Source organism: Trachemys scripta, chromosome 2 (assembly GCF_013100865.1).
Source record: "Trachemys scripta elegans isolate TJP31775 chromosome 2, CAS_Tse_1.0, whole genome shotgun sequence".
In the NCBI taxonomy this organism is placed as follows: domain Eukaryota; kingdom Metazoa; phylum Chordata; order Testudines; family Emydidae; genus Trachemys; species Trachemys scripta.
Window position 1 is genome coordinate 6,264,371 of NC_048299.1, and position 23,501 is coordinate 6,287,871.

At 46.5% G+C, this 23,501-nt stretch overlaps 1 protein-coding gene across 1 annotated transcript; it reads left to right on the plus strand.

Moving 5' to 3' along the window:
* Window positions 1-491: 491 nt before the first annotated feature.
* On the plus strand, window positions 492-17,550 carry GUK1 (guanylate kinase 1; the record flags this gene model as incomplete). Its single annotated transcript, XM_034763844.1, has 6 exons — window positions 492-567; window positions 2,089-2,185; window positions 9,121-9,259; window positions 10,210-10,294; window positions 12,222-12,307; window positions 15,570-17,550. Coding segments are annotated over 6 exons (519 nt in total), but the record flags the coding sequence as incomplete, so codon positions are not given.
* Between the last annotated feature and the right edge of the window lie 5,951 nt (window positions 17,551-23,501).

The following is a 23,501-nucleotide window of genomic DNA, read 5'->3' on the forward strand; positions in this document are numbered from 1 at the left end:
GATTAATGCACAGTAAACTAGGGTGTGAATTTAAAGCACAGTAACTACCCCACACTGACTCCCTCAGTCAGTTTACCTTAATGCACTGCCGAAGTTTATTAAACTAATGAGCACAAAGGCATTCTTAGTGCACAGTAAGAATGTCTACATGGGAAGGCAGAGCAGAGTAGCTAACACAGGCTTTTTACCCGTATAGACAAGCCCTAAGTGATTTGCCCAGTGTCACACAGGAAGTCTGTGCTGGAACAAGGAATTGTATCTGCGTCTCCCAAGTCCCTAACCACTGGGCCATCCTTCCCTTCCATAAGCAATGACTGAATCATCTAATAATACCCACTTAAGGCACCTAGAAACAAAAGGTGCAAATTGGGTCCAGAAGCTTTGATCAAATTAAACAGAGAATCAAATTACCCAGTGATCGAATTGAAGCCTGTGTATGCTGCTGAGTAAGTGGCTTTGTATTGCTTTTACATTATTATCTTCTTGTGTGAACTACAAAATTACAGAGACTGTGTTTGCTTCCAGATACCACAAGGCAACCAAGAGTCGGAGAAGTGAATGGCAAAGGTCAGTGTATTGCCCTTTGTTGTATTGTCAGATTAGGCAGGGCTACGGCTCTGAGAATTCTGGACGGCGTTTCCTGCTATGTAAAAGCTTGCAGAACCTGAGAGGAGTAGCTAGTTCTGCTGGTAGACAATGAAGAGCAAATAGGGCTTGTAACCAATGGATAAGTACATGTTGAGCAAGTTTTGTTGTTTATGGGCATGTTCCGTGAAAGTGCAATTGCGGGGAAGTCATACCTTATTTACTTAGAGTTTATGGAGTGTATTTACTTTAGTACGTGTCCAATAACAGTATTTTACACTTACATAGGACCTTTCATTCTGAACGATCCCAACGCAGGGCTTCGGAGCGGAGCCCAGACCTGGAGTGCAGAGCAGCTCCGGAGCAGTAGAGCTGCAGGTTTTTGCCTGGAGCTGGAGCGGAGCTGGAGCACAGCTCCAAAGCCCTGTTTTATAAACTGAAGATACAGACTATACACAGGGATCACTTCACCTTCAAATGAAATGCAGCTGCCTCTGTTGTAGGAGGTAGCAGCTGCGTAATAGCACACAGTAATCTTACACAACAGTTTAGGACAGAATGTGCTGAGTACTCAGCAGCTCTGATTAACTTCAATGGGACTTACTGGGTGCTCAAAACTTTTGAAAATCAGGCCATTTAATTTAAGTACCTACAGGTGGATTTAAGAGTGAAACTCTAGACACCCAGTTTTGAAAATCTAGATCTTAAAGGCCAACTACTAATAGTAAGGCTCTGGATTTCATCCCTATTCCAAGAGACCTTGCCTCCAGTAGCACAGAATAGAACCCTGGCCCCTCCCAAAAAGCATTCTGGGGTCATTGTTTTACTACTGACTGGGAGGGAACGGTGTAATTTAATTCAGTTGCCAGAGCAACTGAGGTTTAAAATGCAGGGACATTAGAGTCAACCCAGCACCGAAAAGCATCTGAAATGTCTTACTGGTGTCTTTGTGCCTGAATAGCTCAAAAAGGTCCGCATGAGATTTTTACCTACTTTCCAAAGGAAAGTTTACCTTTCAACTGAGAAGAAGAAATTTCAGCCAAAGTGGGTTTTGTTTCGGGGACGGGGGCACAATAAGCCTCTAAAAATAGAGGCACTTAGGCTGAAATGACTTCTCATCTACTACTGTAGCGTGTTGTAAGCATGGCACTGTAATGAGAGAGGTCACTGGCGATCTGGAGAGTAGAAGAGGCAACATAAACAGCAGCAACAGTATATCCGGCCAATTATTAAAGATGCATTGGAGATAACTAAATACCATGAGCGAGATGCGGGGATCCATTGTGTTTCTGTATGTGTTAACCAAGGGCCAAATTTTTTAATTTCAGTGCCTGAGAGCTAGGCACCTAAATAAGCATTTAGTTGCCTAACATAGGCATTTAGGTGCTTCAGTACATTTTAAGTCTCCAAATGTGTACACTTGGCCCTGAGCCTTTATCTTGTTCTAAGTCAGATGGAAGCTGCACATTGATATAGATTGTTTTTCAATATTGCTGGATCCAGAGTACCACTTTGTGACCAGAGAACAAATGCAGAAAGAAATTGATGCTGGCGAATTCATTGAGCATGCGGAGTTCTCTGGAAACATATATGGAACAAGGTATGTAACTGTTACACTGTATCCAATAGCTCATGTGGACTACGGATTGCCATTTACTGGCTACTTGTGTTCTGCCCTAAGATGATGGGGAAATACTTTAACTTGCCATGACACTATTCTCTCCCTAGTCTAAGCTTTTCGCTCTGGCAGCATGTCTATTAATTTTATTCTGTCACTAGTAACTGGTGACATTCACCCGTGTGCAAAAGGTCAGTATCAGGCGTGTGCAACGCTCAAATTTTGCTTAAGCCCCAAGATTTGAGTGCGAGATAGTTCATAGTGCTCACGCTGGCCCTTCACAGAGGTGAATTTCACTCGTACGGAATGTTTATAGTGCTCTTCATCTTCAAAGTGCTCTACAAAGATTAATTAAACAAAATGGGACTAAGATTCTGCATTCACTCCCTGTGTTATCCCCCAAAGGCTGGAGTGTGATCAGATCAGTGGTGAAAGGAAGTGACACACGCCTCAATCTGGTACAGTAACGCTTACAAATTAATAAATACTCTCTGGTGTTAGCACCTGCAATTAGGATTAAAGTGTAAAGTGGATTTTAAAATAGCATTGCTGCGGGCATAAAAGTGATCATCAATGAAACACTAAGTAAGCTGCAATATAAATTAAAAGTCATATCTTACTTAACACAACATCTCTGACAATTATTACAGCCCAGGTTGGATCCGAATGGCAAAAGTAAAATAAGTGCAATTGTTTTCTAGGATACCAAATCAGTAATAGAATGAGTTGATTTTAAAATTGCGAATACCTCTTAAGGGTGAACGGAAATGCTTTAAAAATACATACAAAAAAAGTCTAAATTTCCAAAACCACGTGTGATTTTTGGGGACCAAACTTGACAGTTTAAGGAGACCTGCCTTTTAGAGCTCGGGTGCTCAGCATATTCTGAAAATCAGGCCCCTTTAAAGTGTCTCCAAAACTGGGGCAACCAAAATCACACATCACTTAAAAAAAATTAATCTTAAACTTCTGAGTGCATTATCAGAATCTAAAATTACAGATCAATACATTTTTAAAACAAATGAAAATAATTTTCTCACTTTACAGTATCTGCCTTCACTTCACTTCTAGTTTGTCTCTTGAAAGATTCGACATGATTTCCCTAAGGCAACATAAGGAAGGCAGCTTCCTGTTTTACTCTAGCATTTCTGATGTCACTGGCTTGCTCAGGAGGAACACGTAATCTTGACCTTCGATCTCAGCCGTTAGAAACCTTCCAACTCACCTTGAAGGAGAAATCAATTTCAAGCCTCTTGAATCCATGGATTCAATCTGCTAAGGGGAGTTTGCCTTTGAACAGGATTTTCCCTTTAATCCAGGCCGCCCCTCTTCTGGGATACCTCTCAGGGAGCAAGCTGAGCTTACCAGCCCCAAATGGCAATAATAATATATGGAGATATACCTATCTCATAGAACTGGAAGGGACCCTGAAAGGTCATTGAGTCCAGCCCCCTGCCTTCACTAGCAGGACCAAGTACTGATTTTGCCCCAGATCCCTAAGTGGCCCCCTCAAGGATTGAACTCATCACCCTGGGTTTAGCAGGCCAATGCTCAAACCACTGAGCTGTCCATCACTCACCCCACAGTGGCAGCTCCTGTGCTATGGGGCTGGCGGGGCTTGGCTCTCTGCTCCAGGCATTGTAACCTATGGGGTTGCAGCGTCACTCAGGTTTGGCCCTGCCCCCCTTGACTGGACCAAATTTGTGTGAATGGAGTTGTGACCTGGCTCATGGGGTTGCAGTGCCACTCACTCAAATTTAGCCCACCTGGACTCCCGTTGTCATGACAACTGGGCTAACCCTGAGTGGCGCTGGGACCCTAGAGGTTGCAGTACCTGGATCAGGGAGGCGAGCCCAGCCAGCTCCATGGGACAGGAGCTGCCACGCGACCCTTTGAAACATTCTGACGACACAGTTTTGGGTCCTGACCCACAGGTTAAGAAACCCTGAATTAAACTAAGTATTCTTCCCTTCCTGTCCTAAACTGTTACATCACATTAATGTGCCCTGCTATACAGCTGCCACGGTGCACTCCAGAGGCAACTGCATCTTAGCAGTGGGGAAGTATGTCCTGTATGTACGCTATACTGGTGTTTGTTTAGGCACATTTCAGAATCAAAGGTGCTTTGTAATAGTAACACATTTCCCCTCAGGTTTTCCCATCATAGAGACTAAGGTTTGTTTTCTCCATTCCCCCAGAAATGCTCCAGACGTGATCCATCAGACTAGTTAGGGCCGGATCCTAAGCGGTATTGAGCACCCACAGTTGTCAGTGAAGTTTCACGGAGAGGGTGGTGAAGCACTGGAATGGGTTCCCTAGGGAGGTGCTGGAATCTCCTTCCTTAGAGGTTATTAAGGTCAGGCTTGACAAAGCCCTGGCTGGGATGATTTAGTTGGGGATTGGTCCTGCTTTGGGCAGGGGGTTGGACTAGATGGCCTCCTGAGGTCCCTTCCAACCCTGAGAGCCTGTGATTCTGAAATAGCTCAGGTTTCAGTGCAGACCTAGGGCCAAATTCAAGCCTGGCGTAAGCGAGTGCAATGCTGTTGCTGCTTATGCAGAGTCTGAATTTTCCCCTCCATCTTTTCTCCCTAGATATTGCCACCCTTTATGCGCTCTGCTTTGCCCATCTGTATACATTTAGGAGCAGCTATTTTAAATCCAAAGACAGCTGCTTTGCTCTACCAGATATTTGTAGGTTCATTTCTACTGCACACCTGTGGCCATCTTATGAATGCAAGGATTGCCCAGTACTGAAATAGGTGACTATACATCACCAGACTAGGTGAAGCATTAGTCTATCTCCAGCAACAGCTAATGCTGTGCTGCGGATACAAGTTTCTTCCTGCCCCTGCCCCACTAGCTTATGCCCTGAAACATGGTGATGCCATTCTTCATACAATATCGTCCTTTTCAAGAACACCTTTCATCTCAAAGCGATAAAAGCAATCCTGAAACGCAGCCTTCTTTGAGCTGCAGCCAGCTAGTGCTCACGCCATGCAGGCAGGGAGGGGAAATGTTAACCGAGGAAATTAGGGAAAAAAAACCCAAGGCTTACTGAAAGTGTGGTAGAAGAAAATAGAGGATTTAAGGCCATATCCAAGAGATCTAATCCTTTCGTGACTGAAAGCTAGCATGCTTTTTCCAAGACGTTTTGGTGATGGGAAAGATATAAGAACCTGAACCAAAGAGAAATTAACTTACCCCAGGAGGTGTCAGTCATTTTGAAAAACAAACTCGCCCACGAACACCGCTTCTCTGATCACAAGGGCTAAGATTTTTTCAGACTGATGGTTCTGGATGCTTAATTGGAGACCACTTAAAGGAGCCTGTGTTCCAGAAAGTACTGAGCATCTACTCTCTGAGAATCAGGTCCCTGTTAGATGCCTCAAGTTAGGCAGCCAAACTCAGTAGTTCCTCTGGAGAACCTTGACCAAGATCTTTGCTGAGTGTGTGCATGCCACTGTAGGGTCCAGTAATGTGAGGTGCTGAGAAATCACTGGGAGCGGAAGAGACAGCACCTTGGGCATCTCGTGCTTAAATCTGAGGATGGGCGGGGAGTCTTTCCACGCTTAGCGTTAGAGCAATTTTTGTGGATTTGTGACAGAAAACAGTCGAAGCCATAGCTCTAGTCACTAACAACTTCTGCAGTTTGTGGGGGGAAGAAAAGAGAACTGCAATCCAGCCCAGTCAGTGAGATCGATGTGCAAGGCAAGCTCGTAGATCTCCGTGTTTGTATAGTGTTTGCAGCAATGACAATAAGGTGGGTTTAAAGGCTTTAGGACAGGATTAATGTGGAAATCCCAAGAATAACTTCGAAAGCCGGGACTCGTGTCACCTGCTGCAGCAGGAGGGGTCTTGTTAAATCCGTTCCTAACTCCAGATTTCTGCTCCATCTTGTTAAAACAATTCTGGGAAGAGGAAAGTGGCCCCCTTTTCCATCTATCCTAAGTATTTGTATGGCCCCCATCACCGTAGCATCTGAGAACCTCACCATCGTTAATGTATTTATCCTCACTGCACCCCTGGGAGGAAGGGAAAGGCGATTATCCCTGTTTTGCAGGTAGGGAACTGAGGCTCTGGTAACAGAGCTCTTCTAGGGAGGCCTTGCTTCCACCATGATTTCCTTGGCCTAGGGGGACACCACAGCTCAGGAAACAGGTTTCCCTAGGAATCACGCCCCACACCTGTCTGGAGTGAGCTCATCTCCTCAACCTTGGTGTGTGCAGCCATGGCTTCACTGTCCTAATTGGATGCTATCCTTCATGTGTTGTGGCAGAAGAAGGTCTTGGAGGAGGGTTTGGGAGAGGAGGAGGTGGTAGGGACTGAGCAGATCCATTCAGGGAGATGTCCTATGTGTAAGAGGCAGCAGGGAAGGCGGCAAAGACACAGTGGTAGAAGGAGTGGACAGATGGGCAGGCAATCCATGGTAGCAGTATGATCATTCGCATCCAAACCGTACCCCCAGGGAGAGGAGGTGAACAGCACATAGACAATGTGGGGACAAAACCAAACAGCCGCACCCATCCCCGAAAGGTTGTTTATTCTCATCTTGTCTCTGTAGTGCTGTCCTGACAGTTTTGCCATGTAACTGAGAATCAAAATATGAACAGAACATTAGCCCGTCCACTGAAAGGTCAGCTGTTTTTTTGGTCAGGTTCCATTTAAGTCATGAAGTTCATAGGCAGTAAGCGTGTTACTGATTAGAACTGGGAGAATTATTCTTACTATAACAATTCAGGAGAATATAGGCTGCCTTTTAGCACCCATCTTGTTAGGATGGGTCACCTTTACATAAAAAGGGCATGCTGTACAGACAGATACTGACAAAAGGCATGCTTGCTCACACACACTATATAGCAACTGCTATCCTACTAGCAGAGTATATGACCGTCTACACTCCGCTTGTAATCAGATAGCGGGCTGGACTAGCGGATCTCTTGCGGTCCCTTCCAGCCCTACCTTTCTAGGATTCTATGAGCACCTATGGGGAGGGCCTGGGATCAGGGTTGGGTGGGGGCGAAGGTTCACAAGAGGAACTACAGTTTAACCTCTGCCTGAGAGTATGAAAGCCTTCTCTAAAGAACTGCTCTTTCTCTTATCCTCTGTTGCCACCATGTGGCCACTCAATTTAACTAATTTAACCCTCCGTAGCCACCTCAAAACATTTTCTCAGGTTTTCTCCTCTTACTCTTTATCGTTTGTAGTACATGAGCCTCAGACACGGACCGGAACCCCATTGTGCTAGGTGCTGTACAACCCCAGAAGAAGAAGATGGTCTCTGCCCCAAGGAGCTAACACCATTTATTACAGAATTCAGATAATTGGAGTCACTGCTCTTTAGATGTTAGTTTGTTCTAAGAGGATCATAGAGAGCATTTGGAGGGAAGGTCAAGGCATATCAGATGCAGCCCACAGTGGGGAAAGCCTATGTTTATCTTTGCCAGTCCAAAGGAAAAATATTTTAATACTCCTCTTTTTAACTTGGTATCTTGGCAAATGCTATGAAGGATACGGCACTCTTCAAGAGAATTTATTAGTATGGAAACTTGTGACCTCTTATAGAGAAGTAACCTTGTTCAGTGGCTTTTCCTCCTTAGTCCAAACATCTGTGATTCATAGATTCCCGGGCCAGAAGAAGGTCACTATGATCATCTAGTCTGACAGCCTGTATAACACAGGCCAGAACTTCCCCCCCAAAAGAATTCCTATAGCAAATCTATTAGAAAAAGCATTGTCATGATTTAAAAATTGTCAGTGATGAACAATCCATAACAACCCTTGGTAAATGGTTCCGCTGGTTAATTACTTTCACTGTTAAAAATCTATGCTTTATTTACTGTCTGAATTTGTATAGTTTCAACTTCGAGCCATTGGATTGTGTTCTACCGTACTTCTGATGTTGTCACCCTTGTAGTCCTTAGGGATTTGTAGGGGCTCTGGTGTTTGTGCCTTTCCAAAGAAATGATGTCATTGCTAGCCTGTAACTAAGATGCTCTTTGTTTATCTCAGTGGAATGCAATGCCATCTCGTTAGCCATTTCCATACACTTAATTTATCTTGATGTAGCAATATGCACTTGTATGAAGCTCTAGGCACCTATATGGTTTTGTAAGAACCTGTCAGATTCTGTGGTCTCAACCCACAAAATCTAATTCTCCAGTACCCACCATAAAACTCCTCCCTCTTTGCCAGCCCCTTGTGAACAATTTATTCCCCCGCCCCACTTCAGGGCAAGCCTGGGAGAATAGCTAGGCCTTTCAGCTTGCCCAGTAGGCCAATGTATGTGGGCCGTCTTGGAAAAGGGGGTGGAGGAAATCTAGAGATGGGGACCAGTCACTGAGATAGTCCTGCTAGCCACCCCCTCCTATTGAATCCAAGGAGCTGTGATCAAGTCCCTTAGCAGACTAGAACTGCTGCAGTTTCCCATGAGGAGATAGAGACAACTATTAACAAGATGTGTACAAATAATAATGCCTGGCTGTTATATAGCACATCTATCTGTAGATCTCAAAACTCTTTCCAAAGGCTGTCAGTATCATTATCCCCATTTTACAGCTGGGGAAGCTGAGGCAAAGAGAGTAGAAGTGACTTGCCCAAGGTCTCCCAACAGGGTAAGCTAGGAATTGGACCCGGGTCTCCTGGGTCCCCCGTATTATGCCCTATCCACTAGGCTACACTGCCTCCATTTCTGAAATTTCCACTTCTAGTTCTCACCTCCCTCTTGTGACCATGTGGAAGACACCTCTAGGGACGGGGACTGGGAAATATCAATGCAAAAGAGAATGTCGGTGGTGCAGCACAGATTGTGAACGGTTCTTAATGCACGAGGAATAGATAACTAAGGTTCCCTGGGTCTCCCTGCATGGCAGCCCCATCCCGGTGTCCAGTAACTAACTTCTTCTCTCCCTTCCCCCCAGTAAAGCTGCGGTGCAGGCCGTGCAGGCACGGAACCAGATCTGCGTCCTGGATATCGACTTGCAGGGCGTCAAGAACATTAAGAAAACTGACCTGAAGCCGATCTACATCTCTGTCCAGGCTCCGTCCATAGAAGTCTTGGTGAGTGATCCAATTAATGGATGAATTCAGTGAAGTGATGAGAATTTCCTGCCTCCCCTCCATTGATCAATTTACTATATAACCCCCAAAACAGGTAATGGATTTTGATCAAACCTCTGCCTATCCTCTCTCCTCCCTGCTCCTTTGTGCACGCTCAGCCTTCTCTTTAAAAGGCTCCGACAAGACCACCCTTCCCCCACTTTGTTTCTTCTGTTTTTTACCCTAAGTCCATTATGTGGGGGGTGTTCCTCCTTAAGAAGAAGCAAGGCCAGGCCGTGAGCTGCTGCCGCAAAACCAGCTCCAAAGTGTCACCTAACAGCTGCCATTTATGCCTCCAGGGCTGTTCAGTTGGCAGCTGCATTGCAAGAAGCAGCATTGTCCAGTGGCCTGAGCACAGGGCTGGAAGCCGGGAACTCCTGAGGTCAAATCCTAGTTTGGACAGAGACTTGCATTGTGGCCTGGGGCAAGTCAGTTAACTGTTTGCTAAAGTGAGGATATACTTCCTTACATCCCATGGTATGCGTGCGGCTTTATTGATCAAGGGCCAGTGCCCACAGCCAGCCTCTTGATCTATTCCTTCTGGCCAATGGGCAGCACAATGTCACCTAGCTCCAGAAACAGCCATGTGCCAGGGGAGAGGGTGTTTGAAATGACTTCCTGTTCTCTGCCTGTGGCACATGACAGTCTAGTCTCCTGTGGGCTGTAACACTTTGGTCTCATTCCAGTTGTTGGGTTTAGTGTGTGGGCGCTGGGTGGCATTGGTGGCCTTGATATACAGGAGGTCAGGCTAGACAATTTGATGGTCGTTTCTGGCCACAAACATGATGACTGTGACTTGGAGCCTTTTGAGGGTGGTTGTGATGGCAGTAATGAGGCCTGGGGGCCAGGGCTGACTGTTCTCCAAACGGTGCTTGGAACGTGCATTTACGCTTGTCGTCTTTGGGCTATAGGAAAAGAGACTGCGCGACAGACGGACGGAGTCCGAAGAGAGTCTACAGAAGCGGCTGAACGCCGCTCGTGTAGACATGGAACTTAGTGAGTACAGGAAGCTCACAGAGACACAACCCCAGTGGGGACTGGGGGCCGGGGGCGGGTGGGAGGAGAGCACATCAGAGATTTTGGTGCCTTGTCATACACAGATGTCTAGCACCCTGTCTCGGGGGTTTATGGCAGGTCCGGCCAGATGAACTGACTACAACTAATTTGGCAGCTGGGAGCTAATTGCAGGGGGAAGAGGGGATTCACTGTCCTGGATTGCCAAAGAGGGGCGGGGCCATGTCACCACTTAAACTAGCATGGAAATCGCAGCTGTAAAGACCTCACAGGCACTGGGTGTGTTTGTGAGAGAGAATACCTCAGCCTTCCATTGTCTGCGTAAAACCTTAGGCACTAACTGCAAAAATCCTCCTCTCCGGTCCCTTCCCCCTCCTTCTGAAAGATCAGGAGCCCTGACTCCCTTCCCTCACCCCTTGGCACAGCACCATGGGAAAGATCACCTCCCCCTGACAAGCGGGAAGGACCTCCTAGCCCCTTCCCACCTCCCCTCACTCCTCCAGACCAGTTCTTCCCATCCCTGGCTTCCACTTACATCCTCCCTGCCCCCACTCCCAGGCATGAGGGGAATGGGGCAGTTCAGTCTCAAAGCTGTTAGGAGGTACTAGGGCCACTGATGTACTGTTCAGTGTTACACTGTTCTTAGTGCTTCAGGGTTTGTGTAGAGCAGTGGTCCGCAACGCGGTGCCTGTGGGAGCCATGGCGCCCGCCGGGGCATTGCAGTGCGTCTGCGTACTGGCCGGCGGACAAGCATCCGCTGAAATGCCGCCGACAAGCAGCGTCCTCCAGAGGTGTCGCTGCCAAAATGCCGTCGATTTTTGGCGGCGCCTCTGGATGGCGCTGCTTGTTGCCGGCATTTTGGCAGCGACGCCTATTGATGTTGACGCTTCTTGACGGCATTTTGGCGGATGCTTGTCCGCCGCCACGGTCCGCGGTGGCTCGTCCTCTGGCGCCCGCCAAACGAAAAAGGTTGGGGACCTCTGGTGTAGAGTGAATGGAGCTTGTTGGGTTTTTTGTTTGTTTTGGGGCTTTTTTTGTTTTTTTTTTTTTTTTTAGTACCAACCACACCATAAAAATACTTTGACAGCTATTAACGCACTCTAGGGTGGCTGGGAGCACTAGGTTAAGTGTCAAGATTTTAATTTATTATGAAGTAAAGTGAATTTCATTTTTTAACAGCTTCCCTTATTTCTATCTTAGGTCCTTACGTGGCCCCCCTCAGGGTAGTATCTGAGTGCCTCACAATCTTTAATGTATTTATCCTCACAACACCCCTGTGAGGCAGGGAAGAGATGCTATCCCCAAGTGACAGATGGGAGAACTGAGGCATAGAGAGGTGAATGACTTGCCCAAGTTGACAGTCTGGTTTTTTTGTTCGTTTTTGTTCTGTTCGTACAGCACCTAGCACGATGGTGGTCCCAGTCCATGACTAAGGCTCCTAGGTAAATAAATTCACACAGGTAGTCTGTGGTGGAAGTGGGACTTGAACGCAGGTCTCCCAAGTCATAGGCTAGTGTTCTACCCACTGGACCTCTTTCCCTTTAGTTGCATAGAGTTGTTTAAAGGGAAAATCTTAGAGTTGCCTCATCAAACTATACTTCCGCCTTTAAATTGCTGACGCTTTCCTTGTTCTATCCCATCTTCCACATCCACTCCTCTTACCTGGGAGAATCCTTTGTCCTTTTCAGCTCTTAGCCTGATGCAATCTTAAAACTAGACTTGATCTAAGTAGAATGCAGCATGCTCTCCTATAAAATTACTTCACAAGGAGGCTTGACAGAGGAGATTATTAGCAGTGGCTGAAATAAAATAAGACTGTTAAGAGTCCACAAGAATTAGAGTCCCAAAAAAGAAGGCGAAGGAGCGAATGGTCCTTTTCTGTGTTCTAACTCCTGTTTTGATTCACTAGGTAATGAACCTGGCCTTTTTGACCTGATCATCATCAATAATGATCTACAAAAAGCCTATTCTGAACTGAAGGAGATTCTTGCAGAGGTAAGTCATTTAGGGCTCTTCTGCCGGGGACACGGTCAAAGCCATTGTAAATGGAGAGTCAACTGTTAGAGAGCATCAGAAGGAAATGCTTGACAAACATTCCGTTTCTGAGAGAAGGGTTTTAGCCCTGACTCAGTAAGATGTCCAAGCACATGCCAAACTTTTTAAGTATGAGTAGTCCCATCGGCTTCCATGGAATGCTACTCCCATGCTGGACATTAGGCGTTTGCTGAAGTACCTTGCTGACTCAGAGCCTTAAAGAGGGAACTCTAGTATGCAGATTTTTTTTCCTGGTCCAAGATCAGTATTTGCAAAAGTTTACCCAGGGCAGGGGCCGTGTCTTCTGTAGTGTTGGACTGGGCCCAGCACAGTGACATTGGTCAGAACATAATCAGTAAATGCACTGACCTTCATGCACCCAAAGCCAGGACCCAGTTGTTGGCTTCGGGAGCCCTAAAGGTCACTGCTGTCCAAGCAGTTCCTTCTGAAGATTGAACATGGGTGTTGTAACAAAGAGCAGAGTTACAAAGTTACAATTGCATTACTGCTATTTAAAAGATACATATGATGATATAGTATTACATGCAACAAAGCTTTGGTTAACATACTCACACCCTTTTTTGATAACCTGGTGGTAAGAGACACAGGAACAGCCTTGCGGTTTAGGTTTTTTAATTTTGTGTGAGGGATGCAGTGCTTAAAAAATGCTAAGCGCTATTAAAGCTGACTAGGGTTTACTTGACTAACTTAAACTTAAATAAAAACCTAATAAACAAAGTAAGAATAAAACTTAGGGAAACCAAGCTTAGCTTAGTTCCCTTGAAACTTAAAGTTTAAGAGAAACAACGATAGCCTACAAATAGTAGCAGTTATCGTAGATAGAGTGAAGAAAGTAAATAAAAATGGAGTAAAGTGAGAATGGAGATGGAGTAAAGTAAGAACGGAGATACTTTATTGAGGTAGGTTACCTTTTTTATAGGGCAGATGCCGGACCTTCTTCCTTTTATGCCCAAATTTTATTCCTTACCCACAGAAATGTTAGGGTACACTTACCCCATAGGCTAGTATGTCTGTGCGTATTGATGACAGGTATGTACGCACATCAGTCTTTTGTGGTGTACTTGCTAAATCTGTGGGGAAAAACCCCTATGCCATTTTTTATTGTTTGTTGGTCTAGATAAAAGGTCATGGACTTTTATCTAGAGGGATTCCTCTATTTCGGTAACAAGCTCTAGGTCAACTTTGCTTTTTGAGTAAAAGGTCTTAATATGGATCTGCTCACTTTGCCTTAGCTTAACATACAGGATATGGCCTGTAGGTCTCTTGCATTACAGCCAAACTTACTTTAATATAAATCTAAACCTATTACAATACATCAAATACTTAAACTATAAGAAAAGATATATATGCACGCACGCAAGCAAGCAGGTTAGTCCTATGGGCTACACACCCCTCTTTGATGGGGTGGTTTGCACCAAATGAATCCCGTCGCACAGGTAGGATGTAGGTGGTTAAGTATTTATGGGAACAGTTTTAACACCATTTTTATAAAGATGATAGGTTGGGTTAGATTGAATAATAGTAATGTTTTTAAAAGTAGGAATAGGTGAAATAACTTAATTTTTTATGGAATAAACAAAAATTTGGTTTTGTGACAGGACACTCCAAGGGACCATATTGGTACCTCTTTTGGTTGGTAACCATGCAAAATTGGTTATTTTCAGCATAGGTTACCCTTTTTATTGGAGTTTTATACGTGGTCAGCCTTATTAGGCATGACGATGATGAATTCCGTACTCTCTCTCCCTGTAGTTTACACAGAACAGTGTTTGTTTCAAACACGTTACACCTACAGATGTACTGAGGCTCTTTTTAGAGCAACATCTGTGGCACTTTTTAAGTTGGAGTTGGAGTGTGATAGACCACCAGGGGAGGTGCATTAATGCATTTCCTATAGATGATGTTTTTGAGGTGACCTATAGAATGGACAGCAACTAATTGCCTGTACACATCCTTGTTTGGGTTAAACACTGGTAACAAGACTGTGAATGAGACATACAAGGATTGTGCCATTATACAATTTTTTGAAAGAAAACAACTGTTTTGGTTGGGGTGAGGTGTTACAGCAGACTACCTTCAGATGATTGGGTATTTTAGGATTTGGAGTGATCAACACCGGAGCCTTGACAGTGGCCTGTTTTTGCTGCGATATTGCTTTCGTGTGTTGCTCAGTCCATTTCCATTGGACACCTTTTTTATAAGAGCTGGTACAAGGGACCTGCAATGGAAGCAAAATTGAAAATGAAATCCCTGTGGTACCCAGTTAAACCCAAAAAGGATTTTAAAGGGTCCTGTGGTAAAGGCAATGTTTGGATTGCATCTACTTTTTGTTGTGTTGGGGTTCTACCCCATTTTGTCAGGGTGAGGCCCAAGAAAGAGACACGATTGGCCATTAGCTGGGCCTTGGCCGGATTGCACTTTAGCCCCGCTTCCTTGATTTTCTTAAACGTTAAGTTTCAAGGCAATTAGGTTAAGCTTGGTTTCCCTACGTTTTATTCTTAGTTTGTTTATTAGGTTTTTATTTAAGTTTAAGTTAATATAAATCTATAAACCTATTACAAGACATCAAATACTTACACACACACATATCTTTTCTTATAGTTTGTGTGTATATATGTGTGTGTGTGTGTGTGTGTATATATATATGTGTGTATATACGCACGCACACACACGCACGCAAGCAAGCAGGTTAGTCCTATAGGCTACAAAGGTCAGAAAAATCTGCTTTACAGTGAGAGATTTAAGACTGTTAATCTATTTATTTTAACAAAGAGGATGTGAAGAGGTGATTTGATCATGGTCTATAAGTACATGGGAGAAGATGTTTTAACCTAGCAGACAAAGGCGGAATGAGATCTGATGGCTGGAGAATGAAGCTAGACCTATTCAGATAGGGAGCAAAGCACGTGTTTTTAACCCTGATAGTGAGAGAACCATTAGAACAATTTACCAAGAGATGTGTTCGATCATGTGAAGTCTCTCTCTAAATCCAGACTGGATGTATTTCTAAAAGGTGTAGTCCATTTCAGCCATAAAATACGGGCTTGATGCAAGGGTCACTTGATGAAATTCTATGGCCTATTCTATGCCAGAGGTCGGACTAGATGATCATAATGATCCTTTGTGGCCTTACAATCTATGAAGCTATAAATTATTTACAGAGAGCAATACACGATCAATCGTTTTCTTCATCTGCTTGCAGGAAATCCAGAAGATCCAAGACTCCAAGAATTCCTGAGTTCAGTCTGCTTGGCCGCCATTCCTAACGTGCTTCACAGCATTCTGTTCCAAGAGAGACATTCCCTTTAGCCTGATCCCCTTCTGAGTTACTATGACATTTATAGTAAAAAAACCAAAACAAAAGCAAAACCAACCTTATATTTATATTAGCCGGGGCTTCTGCCACTTTGTGTGCGCACGCTAAAGCGTCCAGTGCTCTTCTAGGTTTGCATGGAGATTTCAGACAGACAGTCTGAAAGTCCCTGTACTGTATTTCCTGAGCAGAATTATGCTGAATTTACTTGTATAGCCTGATCGTAGATACAGCCCATGCTGATACAATCAGTGCATGTAGTGTGTGAAACTGTAAGCAGTTGTCTCCTCCGTAGCATTTTTGGTGGATACTCCCTTCCCAGCCCTGGGCTGCCTGCACCAGAGGCCACCTGCAGAGGGAAACTGCTTAGTATGACCTGACTTGATCTTCTTCCTGCAGACAAATAGGTTCAAGTGTGAAGTGTCATCAGCTGGCCTGAAGTGACCAACTGAGAGAAGAGATGCAACTGAAAAGGAAAGAGACGGGCTGAAGACAAACTCAGAGAGAGGACGGTGCTAACGCTGGTGCCCCCCTTCTCCCCACCAAATGTTCCACTAAGGATCATAGAATATCAGGGTTGGAAGGGACCTCAGGAGGTCATCTAGTCCAACCCCTTGCTCAAAGCAGGACCAATCCCCAGACAGATGTTTTTGCCCCAGATCCCTAAATGGCCCTCTCAAGGATTGAACTCACAACCCTGGGTGTAGCAGGCCAATGCGCAAACCACTGAGCTCTCCCCATTGAAAGCTCCCACTCGTTCCCTTCTGTCCTCCCATTAGGCAGTGGCTCCAGCCACCATTCCTTTAGGTGGTTGACTGGCATTGTCAGCAAGTCTCTCTGCTTGATCTCGATGCTGCTGCTGGCTAGCTCTCCTTTCAGCAGAGCTTGGGTTGCTCCAAACCTCAGTCCTTGTGCCCAGGACCTAGCCAGGTGCACTGCTGGGGTTGCTTGAAAAAATTGGAGACCCACTTAATCTACCAAGAAATAAAATCATGTCCTGACTTCTTCTGGCTCAAAGGAGTTCCTAGGGGAGCAATTGTTCAGCGCCTGCCCGCCTTGAAAGACTGTGGGGTGTGGTCATATATGTTATTCTGTATGAAGGCAGCGGTGGAAAGGTGTGGGTGTTCCCAAGTTCAACTCTTTGGGGAATTTCTTTCCAGGCTGTGCAGTGCTTTTATTCCTGGAAGAAATGTAAAATGCCTCATTTTATTGTCAGAACAGTTTCTGAGACCTCTCTGCCTTTAAAACTTCAGGGTTTCCCTTCAACTTGAACATCTTAGAGCCAGCTTAATTCTGAAAGATCCAAACCATTTAACACCTTTTCTCCTTGATGGTTTTCCAAAAGGAAACATTGTGGTTGTACCTACCATTCCCCAGGTTATCCCCCTTCCCCACCACCACCTACACCCATACAGTGAATGGTAGAACAGTAACGTTCTTTCAATGTCCATTTCCTCACAAAAATTGCATGTGATCTGACAGCAATCTTCATCCTGGTTTCCGGGAGGTTGTTCATTAATTCCAAAGTTTTCACTCTCAGGCTCATCCCAACATGGATTGGGGTGGAATTAGCAATATCATCTGTGCTGGGCCCTAACAACTCCAACTGTTAAGAGGAACAATGAGGACTGAAATCTTGCTTTCCTGTCATTGCCCTGAATCTGCAGGCAGACGAGCTCTATGTCTTAACTGAGTGATCTCTGTATTCCAGAAGAACTGTGTGTGTCTTAGGAGGGAAATTTCTCACTTATGAAATAATGCAGCATGGAGGGTTAGGGATAGCGGGGTGGTGGTAAAAACACCTGAGCCCTGACTACCCTAATGCTTCTACAAGTAGTGAATTAAAGATTTGGTTTTGTTTTTTACTTTATTTTTTTGCTTGTGTAGCCTGCCTCTCTCATTGGCTGTGTGTATTATTCTGTCCTTGGGGTTCCTTCTCCCTTGAGAGTGCCTTGGGAGATGTGAGCATAAGGAGATTCTGGGAACCAATGCTCCAAGGCCCTATGGGAGATATTACAGCCATGATCTAAGGACCAACAGTTCCACCAATGATATTTCCCATGAGACCATCCTGTGTTTCAGGCCACGCTGTCCGTGCCAGGATCCCACAAACTTTTCCCTTATTGCAAAGATTGCCTGATGGGAGTTTAATCTGTGCCTGACCTCTATCAGCACAGCAGGAAGCCCCCCTGACCTTAAGCTGTTCAGATAACCCTAAATCGTGCACTAATCCCACTATACAAATCCCCCTCATCGATAAGCAGAAATTCCACTGCTTCCCCGAAGGGGGCCCTTGAGACATGGTCAAGGGTTCTGGTATGTTCCAGCCAAAAGAGAACTGCAGAAATAACGAGTGACGTACAAAGCTGGTCGCTTAACTGAAGAAAACTGAGTGAAAAGAGCAGGGGGTAGGTGTTTCCCTGCCACCCAGCATGAGCCATTATGGCCTCGGGCAGGAGAGCGGGGCAAGGAAACTAATTTGTGTGCCAGCTACCAGAACCGAAGAGGGTCAACAAACAGCACTAAAGATGAAAAATTAACATTCTTCTCTCTTTTCCCCATCTGCCCCTTTTAATAGTCGACAGTAGTAGTAGTAAGACAGGTAAGAAATTCCCCCCTCCCTCCCTTGCAATGTTGATTTTTTATTTGAGCGTGTTCTTCATTCCAATGACGTATCCTGTAGAGCATCAGCCTGGACTTGGTAGGTGGGGATGGACTAATGACCTAATAGGTCTGTCCCAGCTCTGCTGAGTCTGACCTGATGCCATTTCCCCTTTTCCCTCAAACACTCTCTGAACTCTCGTGAGGCCAGACCCTCTACCTAACTCCTTTCAGCGCAATGGGAAATCCATGAGTGGTAGCTGCCTAGGTGCCCAGGCCCCAGCTCCCTGTAGGGTCTCAGGCATTGCAATGCTGAGCGTCCTGGCAGCTGATGGTTAAGTGCCTGGAAAATCATAGCACCGTGCTGTGATCCAGGAAGCCGAGTTAGGCACTTAGGCTCCCTCTGCAATGAGGGGAGAGAGAGGCACCTTAGAATGCAATCCACAAAAGCCAGCATGCTAAGCCGGGAGCCCTGGCAGCTAGCCACGGGCCGATGCGGACAAGAGAGGTGTGTGCTAAGTTCCACTCCTGTCGGGGAGAGAGGTGCCTAACGCTATGATCCATGAACAGGAACCCAGCCTCTGGAGTCAGGTGGTTTAGGTGCCTAAGTCATTTCTGAATGAATGAATGAATTTGCTGCCTTCCTCCCTCTGCACAAAAGACGGAGAGGGGCTGCTGTTACACCTAGCTTATATTTTTTTAGCCCTGTAGTTGGAGCACTGACCTGGGGTATAGGAGAGCCCGGTTCAGTTCCCCCTCTTCCAAAAGGGGTGAAAGGATTCAAACGGATCTCCCGTGTCTCAGCTGGGTGTTCTAACCACTGAGCTGTGGCATATGCTGATGGGGGGTGGGGGTGGGGAGCCCTCCCTCAGTTTCTCCTGTTGAAACTGTTCCCCTGTGGGATAACTGATGATTGGAGCAGGGGACTGGCCCCTGGGTCTCCCACCACCCCAGTGGGTGCACTGATCACTGGGGGTTACAGAGTCATTCTATTTTTCTTGTCTCTCCGGCCCAATGACTATTTAACAGGAGAGCGTGAGGAAGCCCCTATCCGAATGCCCCAGAGCTCAGTGGTTAGAGCCCTCATCCGAGAGGTGAGACACCCTTGTTCAAATTCTCTCTCCCCCTCTGCTTGAAGGGGGGAATTTAACCTGCCTCTCCCACCTCCCCGGTGAGTGCTCTAACTACTGGGCTGAAAGTTATGAGGTGGGTGGCACCGCTTCTCCAGCAGTCAGATTTTGAGTGGGACCAATCCCCTTGGGGGGCCTCCGAGCATGCCTTCCGCGGGCAAGTTCAGTGGAAGAAACACCAACTTCTCTGGGTCATGCATCGCTCTGGGGCTTAGCTGGGAGACAGGTCTCCAAGTACGCAGAGGTAAGCCCTGAGACAGAAACTTAGGCACTGAGTGAGCTTTTCCCTTGAAAACGTAGGTGCCAAGTGAGTTTAGTTGCCTACGTGGGAGTTTTGGAGAGCTCAGGGTAGCCCAAACTGGAATGTATACAACTAAACTCAAAACTTAGGCACCAGATATTTCAAGGTATTTAGGCTCCCCCTGGGAGTAGGGTGCCTAAGTACCTTTAAAAGTCAGGCACCCTCCTGCTGAGTTGTAATTTAACTTTGGAAAGGGTTAGCTGCAGTCCAGGTAGTGGAGCACTAGAGGGGGCCCATGGCACTAAGAAAATTCATTAGGACCCTTCTGCCCCAACACAGAGGAACGGAGCTGTGTTGTGCATTGCCCGAACTGGTGTTTCTCGGGATCATTCTTTGTACCAGTTAGGATTCAGTGCCCATTACCAGCTGAAAATGCACCAAGCTGCACCTATGCCTATCCTTTAGCAAGCTCCATACTCAGACATTCCCCTGGGTTCCCTTGAATTCTGGAAGGCACTGCAGCCAGTGTGGCATACAAGAATTACTGAATCCTCAGAAAGTCCCCCTGAGCTCGATAAGTGGCAGATAGGGGTTCCTTCATTCAAGCAACTTGCAACCATCTCTGGGGTGGAAGGCAGCAGCTAGTTAACACTTCATAGTGACACTATGGAACAGCTTAGAAAAGGGAGCGGAGAAGACTAATGAAAGAACAAAGGGAATTAAAATAATCTCAGATTCTGCCCCAATAGCCCACCCTTACAATCCGTGCTCTGGGTTCTTTAAATGACCCCAATGAAATAAACTGGTAAGCACGCTATTTATAGTTCCATCTCTTTGGGTGGTGGACTAAAGCAATGAACCCTTCATTCTCTCACGCTAATGGGAAGTGACATGCTTGGTGTCAGGATTATGATGCGTGAAGAAAAAGAAAATGAGCTTAGATTGCTCTTGCGTCTCTAGGCAGTGGACTGCATTTCATTACAAAAGATACCTGGATGCTGTAGATAGAAACCCCAATGTAACGGCACAGGATTTTCGTATGCCTCTATGTTGTGATTGTCAAATTAAAGCCCAGTGTCTCTTTCCAACCTCTTGACCTGCTGGCAGCCACTGTCTGGAGGTGTTTGGAGGTGACATAGCTGAACAGGAGAAATGAACCCAACAGCCAGATTACATGTTTTGTGCCTTTAAAATGCTGAAGAAGTTCTGGAGAAACTGGCTACTCAGAGCAGGGATGTCAAACACCTAGTTTGTGGGTTGGATCTGGCCTGTTTTAATGTATTTATGGGGCCTGTCTGTGGAAAGTATTCAGATTCTTTAGAATCTCAGCTCTCATTAAAAGAAATTAATCTTCCAAGTGTAAACCACTGCAGCATCTTCCTGAGTCTGCAGCCAGCCTTAAACAAGAGTTTGGAGATACAGCTCAATGGAGTGTTAACTCTGAAGCCTAAAGATGACATATCCAATGCCAACATAGTTCACTATTTCACCACGGATCATTTTAGCAGAAATATCCAAAATGTGTGTTCCAGGCTTAGGCCTACCTGAGGCACTTGGGATTTTGCTGGGATGGAAATGGCTCCGTTATGAGCCTGGCCGCTACATGCTACAGAAGTGAGGCTGGAGAGAGATGGAGGGGAAAGGAACTTGGCACTTGTGCAGCGCTATGAAAATGTAAAGTGGTGTGTGCGACCGTTAACTAATACTGAGATGTTACCAATGGCCATTTGCCTTGGTACGGCCTAATTCCAACCTAGTAAGGGCCTTGGGAGTGGATCGTAAGGGCCTGATCCTGCACCGTTGATGTCTCTGAAGTGTGCATGTCCAGAGGCAGAAACTTAGGTACCTAGGGAACGTCTACCCTGACAAATTAGGCACCAAGTGAGTTTAGACACCTACAGGATTAGACGGCAACCACAAGGAGTTTTGTGGATCACAGTTGAGCCTCAGTCTGGGGTTTAGGTGCCTGAATATCTTTGTGGATCTGGGCTTGAGTGTTTTGCCATCAGAGCCCTAATCTCGTAAACCAGGGGTGGCCAACCTGTGGCTGCGGAGCCACATGCGGCGCGTCAGAAGTTAATATGCGGCTCCTTGTATAGGCACCGACTCCGGGGCTGGAGCTCCAGGCGCCAACTTTCCAATGTGCCGGGGGGGAGGGTGCTCACTGCTCAACCCCTGGCTCTGCCACAGGCTCTGCCCCCATTTCACCCCTTCCCGCCCCCTCCCCTGAGCCTGCCGTGCCCTCGCTCCTCCCCCAACAGAGCCTCCTGCACGCCACAAAATAGCTGATGGGGAGGGAGCAGGAGGCGCTGATTGGCAGGGTTGCTGGTGGGTGGGAGGCGCTGGGAGCAGGGTGGGGGGAGTCATGGGGAGGTGCTGACGTATTACTGTGGCTCTTTGGCAATGTACATTGGTAAACTCTGGCTCCTTCTCAGGCTCAGGTTGGCCACCCCTGTTGTAAACAGATAGACGCAGAGACACTCTGGCTCTGGTATGGGGTCCTATTGAGGTCACTAGCACTCCACACGGGGAGAGGCTCCACCCAGGCAGATCCAATTGCAGGATCGGGTCCAGAATCAATTGAAGGGGCTTTCATTCTGTCAAGGGGGAGTCCTGCTCGCCTTACTGGCGTGAGCAATTCCATTATGGCCAACAGGGCTCCGCGTGAGAGAGGTGAGCAGCGGGAATTGGTTCTCGGTGGAGTCCTAATTCCACATTGGTGATGTCACAATCACTTCCATAACTGTGCAGCATGATGTCATAAACCCAGGCTAAGGACTTCATTGCAGGCTCTCACAGGGTGAGCTGGCCCTTTAAGAGGGTTAAGGATGGCTCAGCTGCACCTGTGCCAGATTTGGCCGGTCGCCCCAGCTGGAGGCAATGGGGGACATCAGCTGAGAAGGAGTCAGGCAACCAGGAGGTGGGTGTGGGAGAGCACATGGCAAAGCTGGGTGGGTTCACAGCTATTGGAGGAGGGCTGCAGGAGGATGGAGTGGGGGCACTGCTTATGGGGTCAAAGAAGGGAGTGCTACAGCAGGGAGAAGAGACAGCAGCAAGATGGAGGGGCTGCTGCAGATGGGGAGGAGTCCTAGGAACATGTGCTCTACAAAGAGCATGAAAGCAATCAGGTAGGCAGGTCATACAAGAGGTTGTGCTGGGAAAGAGACTCAGCTCCCTCTTTTCCTCCAAGTTTGGCCATGGTGGTAGGGTGGCTAAATCTTTAGGGCTTACAGGTCCAGGAACCCCTAGAAGAAGGAGGCTGCAGGGTCCCCCTGTATTACCACCGGGGAAGGGGAAGTAGCGACTCTTGTTGTGAAGGGGAGGAAGAAGCAATTGGTGGGGTGCCTGGCATGGGGCTGGGGGGGGGAAGAATGGCATCTCCTGCTGGACTTTGATTACCTCAGAAGGGGTGAACTTCTGGGGTTGGGCCAGAGGGCCAGCAACCAAAGGGGAGCAAAAGGCAAGTCCCCTTAGTGGCCTGATTCATCTGCAGACTAAGAAGATGCCGTTCATGTGTGTGCAGCTCATTCTAGCCAGCAAAGAGATCAGTCTGCAGGGAGCAGCCAGGAACGAGGGCTGAGAGCACTGAAGGGAACAGGTCGTTAAACAATAACATGTACCAAGGGCCTGAGATGTACTTGGGCATTTGCTGAGCCCTTCTGGGCTGGTGAGAGAACCACCAACTCCCACAGGCTTGGAGCTGCTGTGGGAAAAGAGCCGGGGTAGGTGGGTAAAGTGTCAAATATTCAAAAGGAAACATTTTCCAGGCTGGAAAAGGGAAGCTGGGTAGTTCCTGGGAAAGGACCTTTCTGTCAATACCATTGTTCCTTTTCTCATGTTTGTTGTGGC